The following is a 21,700-nucleotide window of genomic DNA, read 5'->3' on the forward strand; positions in this document are numbered from 1 at the left end:
GAGGCAGGCGTATAAGCCATCTGGCCTCTAAGAGCTCGGCGCCAACGCAGGCGAAACTGGTTGCCCTGGCATCGAATGGAGTGCCAGAACCCGTTGGTGTACTGGAGGAGGCGTTTTCGTCGCTGGAGGACGCCCGAGCGGCTACATCAAACGCTGCCATTGATGTGTGTTGGCGTGTTGGCGTTAATGCTCCGGTGTGGAGAACTGGAGACGCGGCTCGCTATGCCGCCACCGCCGCCGCCGTCGTCGAATCCGTTGAAGAATACGGCCGCCAATGCTTCCCAGATGCAGCAGGTTGCACCCACCGCTGCCCCGCGGACCACCGAGGTCCGCGAGACGTGGTCAGCGGTGGTGAAGTGCGACGACCCTGCGCTATCGGGTAAAGCTATAGCGGAAAAGGTGCGAACGATGGTTGCACCCTCTCTCGGAGTCAGAGTACATGAGGTACGTGAGCTCCGTCGAGGTGGTGGTGCGATCATTCGTACTCCTTCAGTTGGAGAGCTGCAGAAGGTGGTAGCATCAAAAAGATTCGCTGAATTTGGACTGAATGTGGCACGGAATGCGGCCGAGAAGCCGAAGGTCGTCGTCTATGACGTCGACACAGCTATCGGCCCAGAGGAATTTATGAAGGAGCTCCATGAAAATAACTTCGATAGCGAAATGTCCCAGTTTAAGAAGTCCGTGCACCTGGTGACCAAGGCGTGGTCGGTAACTGACGGCGCCACAGTAAATGTGACGCTAGAGGTAGACGGCCGGGCGATGGCGAAGCTTGATGTAGGTCGTGTTTACATCAAGTGGTTTTCATTTCGATGCCGATCACAGGTCCGCACATACGCCTGCCACAGATGCGTGGGTTTCGACCACAAGGTCAGCGAATGCCGGCAGAAGGACAATGTTTGCCGCCAGTGCGGGCAACAAGGCCACACCGCGGCAAAGTGCCAAAACCCGGTGGACTGCCGGAACTGCCGTCACAGAGGGCAACCCTCGGGGCTTTACATGCTCTCGAGCGTTTGCCCGATATACGGGGCGTTGCTGGCGAGGGTGCAAGCTAGACATTAATGTTTAGCTTAATCCAAGCGAACTGTGGCCGAGGCCGAGCTGCGACCATCGAGCTCGGAGTCCGACTCAGGAGATCGGAGTTTATGTTGGCGCTGGTGCGGGAGCCGTATCTCGGCGGGGACGGAATGGATGTGCTGCCTGAAGGAATGAGGGTTTTCACCGACCGGCGAGGGAAGGAAGGCAGCCATCCTAGTGGATCATCACGAAGCCATCTGTATGCCAGTGGAGACCCTCACCACAGATTATGGCGTATGTGTGGTCGTTAAAGGGAGTTTTGGCTCAATCTTTCTTTGCGCCGCATACTGCCAGTTCGATGCACCTCTGGAACCGTACCTCCGGTACATGGATGCGGTCCTGCTGCAGGCCAGCAGAACCCCCGCAATCCTGGGCCTCGACGCGAATGCAGTGTCCCCCATGTGGCTTAGCAAACTCTCTCGTCATGCCGAGGGGCAAGCTAACTGCGGGAAGAAAAAAGAAAACGACTGGCTTGACAAAAAAAAAAAAAAAAAAAAAACGACTAGCTTTACGGCGAGGACATTGCGTGTCTAAGCTGGAAGCAGAGGAAGACTCGCCTAGATGAGTGTTTACTGCAGAGTTGGCAAAACAGATGGGATGATGACAGCGAACCAGGACGGGTGACGCATAGATTTATCGCATACGTCACTCTCGCCTATCGGGATCCAAGTTTTGGATTCTCGATGAGGACGTCTTTCCTGCTGACAGGGCACGGGTCGTTCAACGCATTTTTGCACGGGAGAGCCCTCAGCGATACCACCGCTTGCGCATGTGGAGATCCATATGAGGACCTGATGCACGTATCGTGCGCTTGCCCCCTATATGCAGATTTGAACCTTGATGGACGTGGAGTGCAGCGCTTTGGCGAAAACTGGACCTTCGAGAGAATCCTGAATGATCAAGAGAGGACTGAACGGCTGGCAGTGTTTGCGGAGGAAGTGTTCCAGAGGAAGAGGGGTGTTTAGCCCAACATATTCGCCGTGTGGTTAACGGGCGAGAATACTTCCACAGTCCTCTGTTGCTTGTCGTAAGATGCAACTAATACAGCGATAGGTTCCTCTAACCATGCTTGTCGGAGCAAAAGGAGGAGGCCCTTCAAGCCTCTTTTTCGGTACGACGGGTACTACAGATTGCGAAGAACTACGTTTTTCTTGTTTGGAAAGTGATTAAATCGGTGATTTAGTGCTCCGCGGAAATGGTGTGCAAATTTTCGTGTGAAAAAAAACGAGCGGTTTGGAAGTTATTAGCAATAAATTATTATAAATTATTGCAAATTTTCCACTCAGCCCGTGTTGCGAGGTGAGCTTTTTGAACAGTGGGGACAAAGCTTATTGGTGGTAGTCACTGCTCGTGTCAGTGAGCATACGTTTGCTGGAGTCGACGGAAGGAGGAGCCACCATCGGAGTAATCCCGATGGAGAGCGACAGCGGGGCGAGTGCCTTGAGCCTCGAGGAAAGCCAGACGAGGCAGGCGTATAAGCCATCTGGCCTCTAAGAGCTCGGCGCCAACGCAGGCGAAACTGGTTGCCCTGGCATCGAATGGAGTGCCAGAACCCGTTGGTGTACTGGAGGAGGCGTTTTCGTCGCTGGAGGACGCCCGAGCGGCTACATCAAACGCTGCCATTGATGTGTGTTGGCGTGTTGGCGTTAATGCTCCGGTGTGGAGAACTGGAGACGCGGCTCGCTATGCCGCCACCGCCGCCGCCGTCGTCGAATCCGTTGAAGAATACGGCCGCCAATGCTTCCCAGATGCAGCAGGTTGCACCCACCGCTGCCCCGCGGACCACCGAGGTCCGCGAGACGTGGTCAGCGGTGGTGAAGTGCGACGACCCTGCGCTATCGGGTAAAGCTATAGCGGAAAAGGTGCGAACGATGGTTGCACCCTCTCTCGGAGTCAGAGTACATGAGGTACGTGAGCTCCGTCGAGGTGGTGGTGCGATCATTCGTACTCCTTCAGTTGGAGAGCTGCAGAAGGTGGTAGCATCAAAAAGATTCGCTGAATTTGGACTGAATGTGGCACGGAATGCGGCCGAGAAGCCGAAGGTCGTCGTCTATGACGTCGACACAGCTATCGGCCCAGAGGAATTTATGAAGGAGCTCCATGAAAATAACTTCGATAGCGAAATGTCCCAGTTTAAGAAGTCCGTGCACCTGGTGACCAAGGCGTGGTCGGTAACTGACGGCGCCACAGTAAATGTGACGCTAGAGGTAGACGGCCGGGCGATGGCGAAGCTTGATGTAGGTCGTGTTTACATCAAGTGGTTTTCATTTCGATGCCGATCACAGGTCCGCACATACGCCTGCCACAGATGCGTGGGTTTCGACCACAAGGTCAGCGAATGCCGGCAGAAGGACAATGTTTGCCGCCAGTGCGGGCAACAAGGCCACACCGCGGCAAAGTGCCAAAACCCGGTGGACTGCCGGAACTGCCGTCACAGAGGGCAACCCTCGGGGCTTTACATGCTCTCGAGCGTTTGCCCGATATACGGGGCGTTGCTGGCGAGGGTGCAAGCTAGACATTAATGTTTAGCTTAATCCAAGCGAACTGTGGCCGAGGCCGAGCTGCGACCATCGAGCTCGGAGTCCGACTCAGGAGATCGGAGTTTATGTTGGCGCTGGTGCGGGAGCCGTATCTCGGCGGGGACGGAATGGATGTGCTGCCTGAAGGAATGAGGGTTTTCACCGACCGGCGAGGGAAGGAAGGCAGCCATCCTAGTGGATCATCACGAAGCCATCTGTATGCCAGTGGAGACCCTCACCACAGATTATGGCGTATGTGTGGTCGTTAAAGGGAGTTTTGGCTCAATCTTTCTTTGCGCCGCATACTGCCAGTTCGATGCACCTCTGGAACCGTACCTCCGGTACATGGATGCGGTCCTGCTGCAGGCCAGCAGAACCCCCGCAATCCTGGGCCTCGACGCGAATGCAGTGTCCCCCATGTGGCTTAGCCAGCTCTCTCGTCATGCCGAGGGGCAAGCTAACTGCGGGAAGAAAAAAGAAAACGACTGGCTTGACAAAAAAAAAAAAAAAAAAAAAACGACTAGCTTTACGGCGAGGACATTGCGTGTCTAAGCTGGAAGCAGAGGAAGACTCGCCTAGATGAGTGTTTACTGCAGAGTTGGCAAAACAGATGGGATGATGACAGCGAACCAGGACGGGTGACGCATAGATCCAAGTTTTGGATTCTCGATGAGGACGTCTTTCCTGCTGACAGGGCACGGGTCGTTCAACGCATTTTTGCACGGGAGAGCCCTCAGCGATACCACCGCTTGCGCATGTGGAGATCCATATGAGGACCTGATGCACGTATCGTGCGCTTGCCCCCTATATGCAGATTTGAACCTTGATGGACGTGGAGTGCAGCGCTTTGGCGAAAACTGGACCTTCGAGAGAATCCTGAATGATCAAGAGAGGACTGAACGGCTGGCAGTGTTTGCGGAGGAAGTGTTCCAGAGGAAGAGGGGTGTTTAGCCCAACATATTCGCCGTGTGGTTAGCGGGCGAGAATACTTCCACAGTCCTCTGTTGCTTGTCGTAAGATGCAACTAATACAGCGATAGGTTCCTCTAACCATGCTTGTCGGAGCAAAAGGAGGAGGCCCTTCAAGCCTCTTTTTCGGTACGACGGGTACCACAGATTGCGAAGAACTACGTTTTTCTTGTTTGGAAAGTGATTAAATCGGTGATTTAGTGCTCCGCGGAAATGGTGTGCAAATTTTCGTGTGAAAAAAAAACGAGCGGTTTGGAAGTTATTAGCAATAAATTATTATAAATTATTGCAAATTTTCCACTCAGCCCGTGTTGCGAGGTGAGCTTTTTGAACAGTGGGGACAAAGCTTATTGGTGGTAGTCACTGCTCGTGTCAGTGAGCATACGTTTGCTGGAGTCGACGGAAGGAGGAGCCACCATCGGAGTAATGCCGATGGAGAGCGACAGCGGGGCGAGTGCCTTGAGCCTCGAGGAAAGCCAGACGAGGCAGGCGTAGAAGCCATCTGGCCTCTAAGAGCTCGGCGCCAACGCAGGCGAAACTGGTTGCCCTGGCATCGAATGGAGTGCCAGAACCCGTTGGTGTACTGGAGGAGGCGTTTTCGTCGCTGGAGGACGCCCGAGCGGCTACATCAAACGCTGCCATTGATGCTGCCCCTGACCTGCCAGCTGCTGCCCCCGCTGCTGACCTGCCAGCTGGTGCCCCCGCTGCTGACCTGCCAGCTGCTGCCCCCGCTGCTGATCCCACTGCTGCCCCTGCTGCCGACCACACTGCTGCCGACCACACTGCTGCCGACCACACTACTGCCTCCGCCGTTTCCACTGCCGTTAAAATTGTTGCCACCACTGCCGCTACTGCTGCCGCCCGTGCTGGGCAAGCAGCCATGATGGCAGAGCTGTCGGCCACCCAGCGCATGGTGAGAAGCAGCTTCCGCAGCCTAGGAGAAGTGGACACGGAAGAGCTCTCGTATGCTATCAGCCGCTACGATGAGCTAGTGTTGGCGTTAATGCTCCGGTGTGGAGAACTGGAGACGCGGCTCGCTATGCCGCCACCGCCGCCGCCGTCGTCGAATCCGTTGAAGAATACGGCCGCCAATGCTTCCCAGATGCAGCAGGTTGCACCCACCGCTGCCCCGCGGACCACCAAGGTCCGCGAGACGTGGTCAGCGGTGGTGAAGTGCGACGACCCTGCGCTATCGGGGAAAGCTATAGCGGAAAAGGTGCGAACGATGGTTGCACCCTCTCTCGGAGTCAGAGTACATGAGGTACGTGAGCTCCGTCGAGGTGGTGGTGCGATCATTCGTACTCCTTCAGTTGGAGAGCTGCAGAAGGTGGTAGCATCAAAAAGATTCGCTGAAGTTGGACTGAATGTGGCACGGAATGCGGCCGAGAAGCCGAAGGTCGTCGTCTATGACGTCGACACAGCTATCGGCCCAGAGGAATTTATGAAGGAGCTCCATGAAAATAACTGTGGGTTTCGACCACAAGGTCAGCGAATGCCGGCAGAAGGACAATGTTTGCCGCCAGTGCGGGCAACAAGGCCACACCGCGGCAAAGTGCCAAAACCCGGTGGACTGCCGGAACTGCCGTCACAGAGGGCAACCCTCGGGGCTTTACATGCTCTCGAGCGTTTGCCCGATATACGGGGCGTTGCTGGCGAGGGTGCAAGCTAGACATTAATGTTTAGCTTAATCCAAGCGAACTGTGGCCGAGGCCGAGCTGCGACCATCGAGCTCGGAGTCCGACTCAGGAGATCGGAGTTTATGTTGGCGCTGGTGCGGGAGCCGTATCTCGGCGGGGACGGAATGGATGTGCTGCCTGAAGGAATGAGGGTTTTCACCGACCGGCGAGGGAAGGAAGGCAGCCATCCTAGTGGATCATCACGAAGCCATCTGTATGCCAGTGGAGACCCTCACCACAGATTATGGCGTATGTCTGGTCGTTAAAGGGAGTTTTGGCTCAATCTTCCTTTGCGCCGCATACTGCCAGTTCGATGCACCTCTGGAACCGTACCTCCGGTACATGGATGCGGTCCTGCTGCAGGCCAGCAGAACCCCCGCAATCCTGGGCCTCGACGCGAATGCAGTGTCCCCCATGTGGCTTAGCCAGCTCTCTCGTCATGCCGAGGGGCAATCTAACTACAGACGGGAAGAAAACGACTGGCTTGACAAAAAAAAAAAAAAAAAAAAACGACTAGCTTTACGGCGAGGACATTGCGTGTCTAAGCTGGAAGCAGAGGAAGACTCGCCTAGATGAGTGTTTACTGCAGAGTTGGCAAAACAGATGGGATGATGACAGCGAACCAGGACGGGTGGCGCATAGATTTATCGCATACGTCACTCTCGCCTATCGTGATCCAAGTTTTGGATTCTCGATGAGGACGTCTTTCCTGCTGACAGGGCACGGGTCGTTCAACGCATTTTTGCACGGGAGAGCCCTCAGCGATACCACCGCTTGCGCATGTGGAGATCCATATGAGGACTGGATGCACGTATCGTGCGCTTGCCCCCTATATGCAGATTTGAACCTTGATGGACGTGGAGTGCAGCGCTTTGGCGAAAACTGGACCTTCGAGAGAATCCTGAATGATCAAGAGAGGGCTGAACGGCTGGCAGTGTTTGCGGAGGAAGTGTTCCAGAGGAAGAGGGGTGTTTAGCCCAACATATTCGCCGTGTGGTTAGCGGGCGAGAATACTTCCACAGTCCTCTGTTGCTTGTCGTAAGATGCAACTAATACAGCGATAGGTTCCTCTAACCATGCTTGTCGGTGTAATAAATCAATATACGCCATGTAAGTCCAGTAGTTGAATGCAAGGTAGAATAGTCTTCTCAGGCGAGCACGTCAGTGCCATTTTATGATTGTTCTTCGAAAAATGAATCTTTATTGTTCATAATAATTGATCTTAGCCTAAATACATAAGAAAGCTGTCGACTGCGCTGCCGTCGACAGCGGCAGAAGAGCAGCGTATATATATATGTATTTGAGAGAGAGGGCTTATGCGCATATATGGCCAGCGGCCAGCGTGGGAATGCTGACTTAGCTTGAAGCATAAATGGGTGATCTTATATCACGCTCACTTGAGTTATTTATTTATGCAATGCAACTAAGTGTTGCTGTGTACTTATAGGTACAGTGTACCCTCGATATATGCACATACTACACCTCCCCCCTTTTTTTAAAATAACGTAAAGAAATGAAGTTATTTTCTATCAGCTATATTATCATTATAAAATAAAAATTACTTAAATATTATTTTTAATGAATTAACATTATTTATGATATAGAATTTTTAAATGAATAAAGAAAAAATATGTATGTATTTTGAATTAATAAAAATTCGATTATATCTATGTCTTTGTTATATTGTTTTGGCTGATCAGGCCGTTATTTAAGTTTTATTATGAAAGGTTTGGCAATGATTGCCCTTTTTTTTTTTCATTCTAAAGCCTATCTTTATGTACTATTTGTTGTTTCTTACTTCCTGTTTTAATGGTTATATTGTCATTTATTCCTATATCTACTACGTCATAAGGACCTTCGTATCTTTTATCTAACTTATGACCTGTTTCTTTTCTAAGTAATACTTTATCTCCTATTTTTAATTCGAAATTATTTGTATTCCTATCATATCTTAATTTTCTATCCGCTTTTGCTTTTTCTAACATTCTTCTTGCTCTGTTGTACGACATTTCTAGTCTGCATTTAAGCTCTTTAGAGTAGTCGTCTAAGTTGTATATTGGGTCTATTTTGTTTATCTTACTGAAATCTTTGAATTGTCTGGGTAGTCTGCCAAATACTAGTTCGTATGGGCAGTAGTCATGGACTATTGAGGGTGTTGTATTGAAGCAATAAGTGAAATATGGTAACCAAATGTCCCAATCACTTTTGTCAACCGATATGTATGAACGTATATATTCATTAAAAGTTCGGTGGCTTCTTTCTATTGTTCCTAAAGTTTGATGATGGTGAGCGCTAGATGTTAGATTTTCTATATGCATATATTTGCATAATTCATTCATAAGTGAATTTTTGTATTCCGTGCCTTGATCCGTAATGAACGTCTTCATTGGACCGTACTTCAGTACAAATGATTGAAATATAGCCTTTGCAACTGTTTTAGCACTTTTATTCGGTGTTGGAATAGTGACTAAAAACTTGGTTAGATCGCATATGATTGTAACTGCATACTCATTTCCGTCTTCCGATTTCGGTAGTGGACCAATGGTATCAATTAAAACAGTATCAAATGCTGTTGCTGGCGTTGGCATCAATGTTAATGGAGTTTTCGTATGTGTTGTAATTTTGGCTTGTTGACATTTCAAACAAGTCTTTACATACTTTGAGATTGTCTTGGTCATCTGGGGCCAATAATAAAATCTTTTGATTTTTGACTGGGTTCGCGAAATACCAGTGTGGCCTCCTTCTATAGGATCATCATGGAATTTTGTCAAAATTTCTTTAATCTGAGCTTCGTCATTTTTGTCTATAATTATCACCTTTTGTAGAATAGCTAGTTCTACTTTTTCGAGTACTCGGTTGCCCTTTATTTTAAATTCATTTAGTGATACAAATTGGAACATCTGTTCACTTGGTGATATTCGCATTTTTGTTATTTTATGCATTCCGGCTTTTGAAATAAGCCTTTGAAAGAATTGATTTAGATCAAATGTTTCATTAGAATACAAGTCATCAACATCAAAGCGTGAAACAATTGTTTTTCCTCGTTTTAATAAACACTTGTGTTTATCTATTTTGATTAAAACATATTTCTTTGTGTCATTATTATTGACAACTTCATAGACTTTGGGCTTTTCTATTGTTTGCTCTTTTTCCTCTTGTATTTTGACTATTGCTTCGTCTTTACAGGAATTTTCCTGTTTAGCTTTTGATCTGGTGGTAACTTTTAATATTTCTCTGTTGATTGTTTTCAGATCTTTTATTGTTATGCGAGACAAGGCGTCCGCAATATGGTTATCTTTCCCCTTAAGATATTCTACAGTAAAGTCATACTCTTCTAAATCCAGCCTCATACGAGTGAGTTTTGAACTTGGATTTTTCATAGAGAATAGGTATGACAATGGTCTATGATCGCTTTTTACCATGAAATGCTTGCCATATATGTATGGTCGAAAATGATTTATGGCCCAATGAATGGCCGTTAATTCTTGTTCTGTAGTGGACTTATTACTTTCACCTTGAGTGAACATTCTTGAAGCGTATGCCACTGGAAGTTGTTGACCATTGTGATCTTGTGTAAGTACCGCTCCGCATGCCTGTTTACTAGCATCGGTTGTTATGCAAAATTCTTTGCTGAAATCTGGGTACTGTAGTAATGTTGGTTTCATTAATTCTCTTTTAAGATATTCGAATGCATTATTGCATTCTGCTGTCCATTCGAATTGGACATTCTTTTTACAAAGCCTCGTTAAGTGGCGTGAATGATCAGAAAAATTTTTAATGAAACGTCTGTAATAATTACAGAAGGCTACGAAACGCCTAGCACTGTCGGCATCTGTTGGTATAGGATATTTTTCTATAACTGCATATTTAGTGTCATCTGGGAGTATACCTTTATCGGTACATTAGTGACCCAAATATGTTACTTCTTTCATAAAGAAAGAACATTTCCCTGGATGTAGTTTCAAATTATGTCGTCTACATAGCTCGAATACGTTAGTCAAATTTTTGAGCATATGTTTTTCTGAACAACCTATTACTACTAAATCATCCATATATAGAAATGCTTGCGATGGTTCAAGACCAGAAAATGCGAGTGTCATCATACGTTGGAAGGAGTTTGGTGCTACTTTCAGTCCGTATGGTAGTCGCGTGAAGCGATATGAGCCATTGGCTGTTGAAAATGACGTTATATCTCTATACCTTTTTTCTAGTTCTATCTGGTGGAATCCAGACATTAGGTCGAGACATGAAAAATACTTTGCTCTTCCTAATTGATCAAGAATATCTTCTATTCTTGGAAGTGGAAATTTGTCTGATAATAGTTTCTTATTTATTTGACGATAGTCAACTGCTAATCGCCATCTTTTTTCCGTCGAATTCGGAAGTGGTTTCTTTGGAACCAAAAGTAATGGACTATTATATTCAGACATTGATGGTTCAACTATTCCATCATCTATTAATTTTTTTACCTGTCTGGCGATTTCTGGTTTTTGGCTATCTGCCATGGGATAGTTTTTTATATAGACCGGTGTTTTTTCCCCTAATCTGAGTTTTTGTTTGTAGAAATTGTTAGCCGATATTGGTTCTGTTTCTAGACCAAAAATATCGCTAAACTCGGTGCATAACTTAGTTAGTACATTATTGAATTGTTTAGGGAATCTTAATTGTTTTAAAATTTCTTCAGTTCTATTTTCCTTTTCTACTGGTGTTGTAAAAATGTCATAGTCTTTCATTGATTCGCATTTGATCTTCGCGCCATCTATTATGGCGTCTTTATTATTTGTATTTATAATGCGAATCAATGCGTTTTTGCTATCGGCAATGGTGCTTGCTACTATTATACCCGGTTGCAGCTCCTGATTTGGTACTACCACCGTTTTTTCGTTAGTGAGTAATTTGACTTGTCTGATTACTTCACATCTAGCTGGCAATAAGAGTGTGTTGGAGTCTAAGTTATGTGTAATTGGTACATTAATCTGTCTACTGAAGTTATTGGGTCTTATTGTGAACCAGTCTTTGTTATTTTGAAACTCGAATACGCAATTGTATTTCTTGATAAAATCTATACCGATTATGCCATCGCATGGTATCGGAAAATTCTCAGGTACTACATGAAATTCATGTGGCACTAGAACATCCTGAATGCGTATGTCAAGATCTACTGTTCCTATAGACTGTATGGTTCCTTGCCCAATACCTGTAATATTTGATATATTACTGAAATTTATATTATTATATTCCTTTGCTTTGGCTTTTAGCAATGAAATTTCTGCACCTGTGTCTATTAGTAATGTAAGAACTGTGTTTGTTATATGGTTTTTTGTCTTAATGAAAATACTCAGATTTAGGTTTATTTTAAACACTTTTACTGTTGATCGCTTAAGGGGGTCTGGCTGTTTTCCGATTGTACGTTACGCACATTTCGGTTGTTATTATTATTCTGACTTTGGTTACCCCTTCGGTTACCTCTGTCTCTGTTATTACCGTGGCCGCGGTAGCCTCCGCGACCTCTGTTGTTATTATTATAACCTTGGTTATAACCTTGGTTATAATTCTGGTTATAATTCTGGTTATAATTATTTCTGCCTCTACCGCGATAGTAGGCATTATAATTACCACGTCTATTATTCCCATTATAGAATAAGACTGTGTTTGAATTGCCGGTTATTTCTGTACTGCAATGTATGTATTTTTCCATTGCGTCGTTGAATGTACTAAATGTACCTGCAGTTAAGATCATTTTAAGTGCCTCGTTGGCACAGTTTTTGGTCATTGCTGATATCGACTCTTTAGTCGCGAATTTGTCAGCATTATCGGCGTCTAATCCGCCGTCTATGTAAGCTGCCTCGAGCTGCTTACGCATACTGTCTATTTCTGTAACGTACTGAGACGCGGTCTTGCCTCTTTGTTGGGCATTTATTAATTTGGCCTTTATAACGTCAGGCGATTCGCCTTTTACGTTTGCCTGCAATATGGTAATTATTGCCTGTATCGTTGTCGCATGTTCTACTTTATAGTTTAATGGGCCAATAATTTTGGTCTTTATGACCTCTACTGCTAAAGCTTCTTGATCTCCTTTAGTTAGATCCGTCAACTTTAGTGCTGTCACAAACCTGTTTAAATGGAGTTTCTTACCATCGAATTCAGGTACTGTGGCAGATACCTGTTTAACGTATGCTCTCTGAGCTTCTAATGCGTTGGCCATGTTTCTTGTATTTGGTTGTACGGTATTAAATTTTAATTCTTCTATTGATTCGATATCGCTTTCGATATCTAAATCTTCTAGCGGCTGCGACTCGTCCAAGTCTCTTAACTGGCTTTCGTCGAATTCCGCTATTTTGGTTAGTTCTGTTGGGACTTCTATTATAATACTGTGTCTAACACTGGTATTATGTAGTCTTTTACCAAATGAACTGAGAACTTTAAAGCATTGGACTTTATGTTCTTCAGTGAGTTTGCTTTTGTTTGTTACTATTAGGTTTTGTAATGTGTTGTATTGTGTTATCAATACCTTTATGTGAAAAATAAGCGTCTGAGTTTTTATCAGCGCGGTTTTATTAATACATTTATAGGATTTATCAAAAGCATCTCTAATATTGTTTATGGATATGGTTAAGTTTAGCCATTCCATGTATGTACATTTTAGCGATGTAATCGCACTTGTACCTTTTTGGTGTAGTTTCTATTAGATTTTGTCTAAATCATTGGCTCGACTCATGTAAGTCTTTTTCAACGATCTTTTGTGAAACTGATAAAGTTTTAAGGCCAGGTTAAAGGCTGATAGGATAACTAAAATCAAAAGTAGTATGTACATTGAGTTTAACTGTGGGGTTGTATCCACGACTTCTATTGTATTGACAACATTTGCGGTGTTGTCGTCCGCTTTCGACTGTTTATGTCCCATTTTGATATGGGGAAAATTAGTCTTTATTTGTATATCAAAAGTACAAATAGAATTTTAACTTTGAGAATTGGTCAATTATTGTTATCTCGATCAGATATAAATATAGTTCGAAATTTTAATAGGTCTAAACTGTTGTTAAACATATTTTTACTTGATGGATGAATTCATTATACTCAGTTTACATCGGTTGCAATTTGCAATTTTACAATATTATTACTTATTTTAAGTTTAAGACTGAGTATAATGTGTTAGTTATGAAATGGGTCCCTGATAAGTTAGTAATTTTGTTGCAGCGGAAACCGCATCGACAACATTAATATAATATTTGGGCGGTTGAGGCTATGGCGTATAACGCAGCCCGCCGCTTTACTTCGCACCACGAAGTTGTTTATTGATGGCTGCAAGGCGCTCTTTGTAGCGCTGCCGGTCTTCCTCATTAGTTGCCGTCTTCAGTAGTTCGATGTTGAGCCTCCGGGCGCTGAGCAACTTAATCCGGCGGCCACCCCTCTTCTTTTTAGGTGGCTGCTCCCTCGCTGCAGTCCGTGCCTTGTACTCCTGTATGGTCATGGGCTTTGGTCCCGCGGACGGGAGACATTCGCTGTTGTCATGTGCGGCGCGCCGGTGGAATCCTTTATCCTTTATCCTAATCCTTTATATTTTTCCTATCCTCGCAGGATGCCGTGCTAATTGCTGTTGCGGCGTACAATGGTCGAGGGCAGTCGTTCGGGCAGACGTCGGGTCTTTTCGGCTTGGGAGATGGTGAATTTTCAGTTATTTCTTCATTGATTATTTCTATTTTTGCTGAGTGAGTTGTGGTATTCGGCTTTCTTTGCTGGAGGTTTTCTTTCAGAAAGTCTAATTCGGCAGTTAATTTCTGTGCCGTTGCCCATGGGGGCGGTGTTTTATTTGTATATAATAGCCACTTAATATGTGCTATACCTTTATTTATTTTGTTTTTCTGACATCCGCGTTTGCCCATTACCACACTCTACTCACTCAGTATTTTTGTTTCTTTTTTCCATCAGTGTCCCGTCTCTAGGTCTCCCGCACTGGTGTAAGGGGCGGCCTGCCTCTCACACTTGTTGTCGTTGTTTAGAATTCTTAAATCAAATCGGCAATATTAGCAGCATTTTCTCAGTAGTCCTCAGATCGCAGGCTCCTGCCTCACGGTCGCCATGTAATAAATCAATATACGCCATGTAAGTCCAGTAGTTGAATGCAAGGTAGAATAGTCTTCTCAGGCGAGCACGTCAGTGCCATTTTATGATTGTTCTTCGAAAAATGAATCTTTATTGTTCATAATAATTGATCTTAGCCTAAATACATAAGAAAGCTGTCGACTGCGCTGCCGTCGACAGCGGCAGAAGAGCAGCGTATATATATATGTATATGAGAGAGAGGGCTTATGCGCATATATGGCCAGCGGCCAGCGTGGGAATGCTGACTTAGCTTGAAGCATAAATGGGTGATCTTATATCACGCTCACTTGAGTTATTTATTTATGCAATGCAACTAAGTGTTGCTGTGTCTTTATAGGTACAGTGTACCCTCGATATATGCACATACTACATCGGAGCAAAAGGAGGAGGCCCTTCAAGCCTCTTTTTCGGTACGACGGGTACCACAGATTGCGAAGAACTACGTTTTTCTTGTTTGGAAAGTGATTAAATCGGTGATTTAGTGCTCCGCGGAAATGGTGTGCAAATTTTCGTGTGAAAAAAAACGAGCGGTTTGGAAGTTATTAGCAATATATTATTATAAATTATTGCAAATTTTCCACTCAGCCCGTGTTGCGAGGTGAGCTTTTTGAAAAGTGGGGACAAAGCTTATTGGTGGTAGTCACTGCTCGTGTCAGTGAGCATACGTTTGCTGGAGTCGACGGAAGGAGGAGCCACCATCGGAGTAATGCCGATGGAGAGCGACAGCGGGGCGAGTGCCTTGAGCCTCGAGGAAAGCCAGACGAGGCAGGCGTAGAAGCCATCTGGCCTCTAAGAGCTCGGCGCCAACGCAGGCGAAACTGGTTGCCCTGGCATCGAATGGAGTGCCAGAACCCGTTGGTGTACTGGAGGAGGCGTTTTCGTCGCTGGAGGACGCCCAAGCGGCTACATCAAACGCTGCCATTGATGCTGCGCTTGATGTAGGTCGTGTTTACATCAAGTGGTTTTCATTTCGATGCCGATCACAGGTCCGCACATACGCCTGCCACAGATGCGTGGGTTTCGACCACAAGGTCAGCGAATGCCGGCAGAAGGACAATGTTTGCCGCCAGTGCGGGCAACAAGGCCACACCGCGGCAAAGTGCCAAAACCCGGTGGACTGCCGGAACTGCCGTCACAGAGGGCAACCCTCGGGGCTTTACATGCTCTCGAGCGTTTGCCCGATATACGGGGCGTTGCTGGCGAGGGTGCAAGCTAGACATTAATGTTTAGCTTAATCCAAGCGAACTGTGGCCGAGGCCGAGCTGCGACCATCGAGCTCGGAGTCCGACTCAGGAGATCGGAGTTTATGTTGGCGCTGGTGCGGGAGCCGTATCTCGGCGGGGACGGAATGGATGTGCTGCCTGAAGGAATGAGGGTTTTCACCGACCGGCGAGGGAAGGAAGGCAGCCATCCTAGTGGATCATCACGAAGCCATCTGTATGCCAGTGGAGACCCTCACCACAGATTATGGCGTATGTGTGGTCGTTAAAGGGAGTTTTGGCTCAATCTTTCTTTGCGCCGCATACTGCCAGTTCGATGCACCTCTGGAACCGTACCTCCGGTACATGGATGCGGTCCTGCTGCAGGCCAGCAGAACCCCCGCAATCCTGGGCCTCGACGCGAATGCAGTGTCCCCCATGTGGCTTAGCAAACTCTCTCGTCATGCCGAGGGGCAAGCTAACTGCAGACGGGAAGAAAACGACTGGCTTGACAAAAAAAGAAAAAAAAAAAACGACTAGCTTTACGGCGAGGACATTGCGTGTCTAAGCTGGAAGCAGAGGAAGACTCGCCTAGATGAGTGTTTACTGCAGAGTTGGCAAAACAGATGGGATGATGACAGCGAACCAGGACGGGTGACGCATAGATTTATCGCATACGTCACTCTCGCCTATCGGGATCCAAGTTTTGGATTCTCGATGAGGACGTCTTTCCTGCTGACAGGGCACGGGTCGTTCAACGCATTTTTGCACGGGAGAGCCCTCAGCGATACCACCGCTTGCGCATGTGGAGATCCATATGAGGACTGGATGCACGTATCGTGCGCTTGCCCCCTATATGCAGATTTGAACCTTGATGGACGTGGAGTGCAGCGCTTTGGCGAAAACTGGACCTTCAAGAGAATCCTGAATGATCAAGAGAGGACTGAACGGCTGGCAGTGTTTGCGGAGGAAGTGTTCCAGAGGAAGAGGGGTGTTTAGCCCAACATATTCGCCGTGTGGTTAGCGGGCGAGAATACTTCCACAGTCCTCTGTTGCTTGCCGTAAGATGCAACTAATACAGCGATAGGTTCCTCTAACCATGCTTGTCGGAGCAAAAGGAGGAGGCCCTTCAAGCCTCTTTTTCGGTACGACGGGTACCACAGATTGCGAAGAACTACGTTTTTCTTGTTTGGAAAGTGATTAAATCGGTGATTTAGTGCTCCGCGGAAATGGTGTGCAAATTTTCGTGTGAAAAAAAACGAGCGGTTTGGAAGTTATTAGCAATAAATTATTATAAATTATTGCAAATTTTCCACTCAGCCCGTGTTGCGAGGTGAGCTTTTTGAAAAGTGGGGACAAAGCTTATTGGTGGTAGTCACTGCTCGTGTCAGTGAGCATACGTTTGCTGGAGTCGACGGAAGGAGGAGCCACCATCGGAGTAATGCCGATGGAGAGCGACAGCGGGGCGAGTGCCTTGAGCCTCGAGGAAAGCCAGACGAGGCAGGCGTAGAAGCCATCTGGCCTCTAAGAGCTCGGCGCCAACGCAGGCGAAACTGGTTGCCCTGGCATCGAATGGAGTGCCAGAACCCGTTGGTGTACTGGAGGAGGCGTTTTCGTCGCTGGAGGACGCCCAAGCGGCTACATCAAACGCTGCCATTGATGCTGCCCCTGACCTGCCAGCTGCTGCCCCCGCTGCTGACCTGCCAGCTGGTGCCCCCGCTGCTGACCTGCCAGCTGCTGCCCCCGCTGCTGATCCCACTGCTGCCCCTGCTGCCGACCACACTACTGCCGACCACACTGCTGCCGACCACACTTCTGCCGACCACACTGCTGCCGACCACACTGCTGCCTCCGCCGTTTTCACTGCCGTTAAAATTGTTGCCACCACTGCCACTGCCGCTACTGCTGCCGCCCGTGCTGGGCAAGCAGCCATGATGGCAGAGCTGTCGGCCACCCAGCGCATGGTGAGAAGCAGCTTCCGCAGCCTAGGAGAAGTGGACACGGAAGAGCTCTCGTATGCTATCAGCCGCTACGATGAGCTAGTGTTGGCGTTAATGCTCCGGTGTGGAGAACTGGAGACGCGGCTCGCTATGCCGCCACCGCCGCCGCCGTCGTCGAATCCGTTGAAGAATACGGCCGCCAATGCTTCCCAGATGCAGCAGGTTGCACCCACCGATGCCCCGCGGACCACCAAGGTCCGCGAGACGTGGAAATGACTCTGTCCCAGTTTAAGAAGTCCGTGCACCTGGTGACCAAGGCGTGGTCGGTAACTGACGGCGCCACAGTAAATGTGACGCTAGAGGTATACGGCCGGGCGATGGCGAAGCTTGATGTAGGTCGTGTTTACATCAAGTGGTTTTCATTTCGATGCCGATCACAGGTCCGCACATACGCCTGCCACAGATGCGTGGGTTTCGACCACAAGGTCAGCGATTGCCGGCAGAAGGACAATGTTTGCCGCCAGTGCGGGCAACACGGCCACACCGCGGCAAAGTGCCAAAACCCGGTGGACTGCCGGAACTGCCGTCACAGAGGGCAACCCTCGGGGCTTTACATGCTCTCGAGCGTTTGCCCGATATACGGGGCGTTGCTGGCGAGGGTGCAAGCTAGACATTAATGTTTAGCTTAATCCAAGCGAACTGTGGCCGAGGCCGAGCTGCGACCATCGAGCTCGGAGTCCGACTCAGGAGATCGGAGCTTATGTTGGCGCTGGTGCGGGAGCCGTATCTCGGCGGGGACGGAATGGATGTGCTGCCTGAAGGAATGAGGGTTTTCACCGACCGGCGAGGGAAGGAAGGCAGCCATCCTAGTGGATCATCACGAAGCCATCTCGAGCTCAATAGATGAGTGTTTACTGCAGAGTTGGCAAAACAGATGGGATGATGACAGCGAACCAGGACGGGTGACGCATAGATTTATCCCATACGTCACTCTCGCCTATCGGGATCCAAGTTTTGGATTCTCGATGAGGACGTCTTTCCTGCTGACAGGGCACGGGTCGTTCAACGCATTTTTGCACGGGAGAGCCCTCGGCGATACCACCGCTTGCGCATGTGGAGATCCATATGAGGACTGGATGCACGTATTGTGCGCTTGCCCCCTATATGCAGATTTGCGGAACCTCGATGGACTTGGAGTGCAGCGCCTTGGCGAAAACTGGACCTTCGAGAGAATCCTGAAAGATCAACAGAGGACTCAACGGCTGGCAGTGTTTGCGGACGAAGTGTTCCGGAGGAGGAGGGGTGTTTAGCCCAACAACTTCGCCGTGTGGTTAGCGGGCGAGAATACTTCCACAGTCCGCTATTGCTTGTCGTAAGAGGCGACTAATATAGCGACAGGTTCCTCTAACCATGCTTGTCGGAGCAAAAGGAGGAGGCCCACCGAGCCTCTCTTTCGGTACCACGGGTTGTGCAGCTATCCAAGACTGCACATTGAGGTAGGCCCCCAGGTGGGAGTATCGTGGTGGCTGTGGTTGGTACCCATATCGCGGGTAGAGCCTTCATGTTCGACGTTTGAGTTACGGTGCTGGTTGCGCAAAACTCGGGTGCTGTGACCCAGAGATCAGTAGAGATTTTAGGTAGATCTCGCTCCTCAGCAAGGGGGAGTGTTTGCCCGGCAAGGAAGTACTCGAATTGCTACCGGGGTGGTCGCTATGTACATAGCTATAGCTTCTAGTCCGGGACGCTTGTCTGGCGTATCCAGACACATGCACCATATGCTCACTTGTGGGTGTTCAGGGTGTCGTGGTTGTAATCCCTTCAGTGTGGAACGCGCCACGTAAAACAAGTTCGCAGGGATCCGAAAAGTCGTCGTTGCCCTTGACTCGCTGGGGTCCAAGGTCCACAGCGGTACCGTTAGTTCACGGTGCGTCCTCTTTGTGCCCGCACCGTTACCGTTCGACCTCTTCGCCCTTGGCCAGCGGAGTCCAAGGTCCACCGCGGTACCGTTAACTCACGGTCTTTCCGCTTTGCCCTTCATCGCGGCTGTTGCTAGGCCGCTCCTCTACACGAGATTTGTGGGGAGTTATAAGACTCCTCACATCTCCCCCTTCCTTCGGAAATTTTTAAAAACTGTTGGTCCCGGCGGTCCTCCGCCCCGGTGTCCCTTCGTATAGGCCGCTTCCCTGTTCCTTCCATCCGGTGCTGCTGTCGATTCTGCTCCATCTGTTCGACATTCAAATTCTCCCGCCTTCCACTCACCGCTCATCCCTGTTTCCGCCTGTCGTCGTGCGTCACATGGAGTTGCCTTAAACGGCTACCCCACGCATTGGTTCCCGAAAGAAAGGGCAGACTAATCCGTGGTAGTAGAACACTTTTTATTCTGGACGAATTCAATGTTTCACAATTGCAACTAACTTAACTTATTTGCTCACCGCAGTGTGTCCTCCAACTCTTACACGACAATGAAAAGCTAAATTTTCCCGGCAATTTACAATGGCGAAAAACAATGTGCCCAGACACATATGGGCTTACAAATCCTTCCACATTCGGACTTCTCAAAAATACTAACTAGCCTATCGATAACAATATTCGATCCGCGACATCCCCGACCCCGTGATGAACCGCTTCACTCAAATCCAAAACTGCAAGTTTAGAGACGGGTCGCATCATTGTCTTAGATAGGCCGTTGTCGTTCACGCGCACCTTAGCGCGTCTGACGACTCCATCAGCTCCGCTGTAGATCTCCTCCACGATGCCCTTGCGCCACTCTCGTCGGGCCAAGGCAGGATCGCAGACGAAGACCATATCACCCTGGTGGATGGGCTCCGTTCGGCGGCACCACTTCTCGCGGCGCACAAGCGTAGGCAGGTACTCCATGACCCACGTCCTCCAGAAACGGTCTCGTAGCAGGCGAGCAATCCTCCACTGCTTCCTCGTATAACGCTCCTTGCGCAGATCCGCATCCAATCCAGGCGTATCCGGCAGATTGGCTACTCCCTTGAGTAAATCGTTTGGCGTCAACGGCGCCTCCTGGTCCGCATCCACAGGCAAGTGGGTGAGCGGACGCGAGTTTACAATATTCTCCGCCTCAATCAGGAAACTCTCCAATACATGGTCCCTCGGCGCAACTTCCTTCAGGGTATGACGCAGTACTCTCTTGACGCACTGCACCATGCGCTCCCAAACTCCGCCCTCAGACGGGTTCGCTGGACAATTAAAAACCCATTCAATGCTTCTGCTGGACAACTCACTCTGAAGCTTCTCCATCTCGAATACGTCACCAAAGCGCCTGGCTTCCCTCTCAGCTCCCACGAAGTTCTTGCCGTTATCGCTGCGCAGTCTATATACTGGCCCTCTACGGCAGACGAAGTTCCTGATCGCAATTATGCAGGAATCCGTCGACAGGTCATGCGCCAGCTCCAGGTGAATCGCCCTTGTCGTCAAACACGTAAACAAGGCGACCCAACGCTTCTCCTTGTGACGGGACACAGTCACCAGCAGTGCCCCAAAGTAGTCCAGTCCTGTGTATTTGAATGGCCATCCACCCGCATCCAGTCTGTCTTCCGGATGGGGTCCCATTATCGGCGGCATCGGCCGCGCTCGCTGCAACTTGCACTCGTTGCACGATGAGATGACTCTCCGCATCACACGCCTCATCTTTGTGACCCAGAACTTTGTCCGGATCTCCGCAATCGTAGCATCCACATTTTGATGCTTCATCCTGGCGTGTCTCCTTTAGACACGTAATCCTTTATAATCCGATCGTATTCCTGCGCCAACGGCTTGTTGCGCTTCATCTTCTTCTCGACGTTGACCAGCCTCCTGTACGCCATCTCATAGCTCGGTGGCAGCACAACGTGGTTGTCCTTCCAGAGTAATCCCGTCTGGTAGCGACGCCCCACTTTCACCGTGGTGTCTTCGAGTATCCTTTGGGCCCGAACATCGTCGCTGTCTGCGACCGGCGGCGCGGTCTTCACTCCAAAGTTTTCCATGTCGAAATAGTCCTCCACCATCTTCTCCATCGCGTCGGTGACGGCGTGGTCGGTTGCCCACTTACAGGCCCAAACACAACCCAGCCCAGATCGGTTGCGGCCGCATACGGTCCCTCTCGAGCGAACCGCCTCGTCCTAAGTGGCAACCCCAGATGTCCGTGATCCAGGCCGATGAGCAGCTTCGGCACCACGTTGCTGTAAGGCTTCATCGGCAGACGCGCATCCCTGT

The 21,700-nt window shown here is 48.7% G+C and overlaps 1 protein-coding gene across 1 annotated transcript; it reads right to left on the minus strand.

Moving 5' to 3' along the window:
• Positions 1-17,182: 17,182 nt before the first annotated feature.
• On the minus strand, positions 17,183-21,199 carry LOC123327340. The gene is made up of 2 exons (XM_044923568.1): positions 20,102-21,199; positions 17,183-17,524 (listed from the first exon to the last, which is right to left on the minus strand). The coding sequence occupies exons 1-2, from the start codon at positions 21,197-21,199 to the stop codon at positions 17,183-17,185; spliced, it is 1,440 nt and encodes a 479-aa protein (XP_044779503.1).
• Positions 21,200-21,700: the final 501 nt, after the last annotated feature.

This window comes from Drosophila simulans, chromosome X (genome assembly GCF_016746395.2).
Source record: "Drosophila simulans strain w501 chromosome X, Prin_Dsim_3.1, whole genome shotgun sequence".
Taxonomy (NCBI): Eukaryota; Metazoa; Arthropoda; class Insecta; order Diptera; family Drosophilidae; genus Drosophila; species Drosophila simulans.

Bases quoted from the DNA above. Each gene is read 5' to 3' on its own strand.
- LOC123327340 (XM_044923568.1), bottom strand. From the start codon at position 21,199: ATGAAGCATCAAAATGTGGATGCTACGATTGCGGAGATCCGGACAAAG. The intron at 17,525-20,101 runs GTTCATCACGGG...CACTTCTCCTAG, and splicing joins TTTTGGATTTGAGTGAAGCG to GCTGCGGAAGCTGCTTCTCA.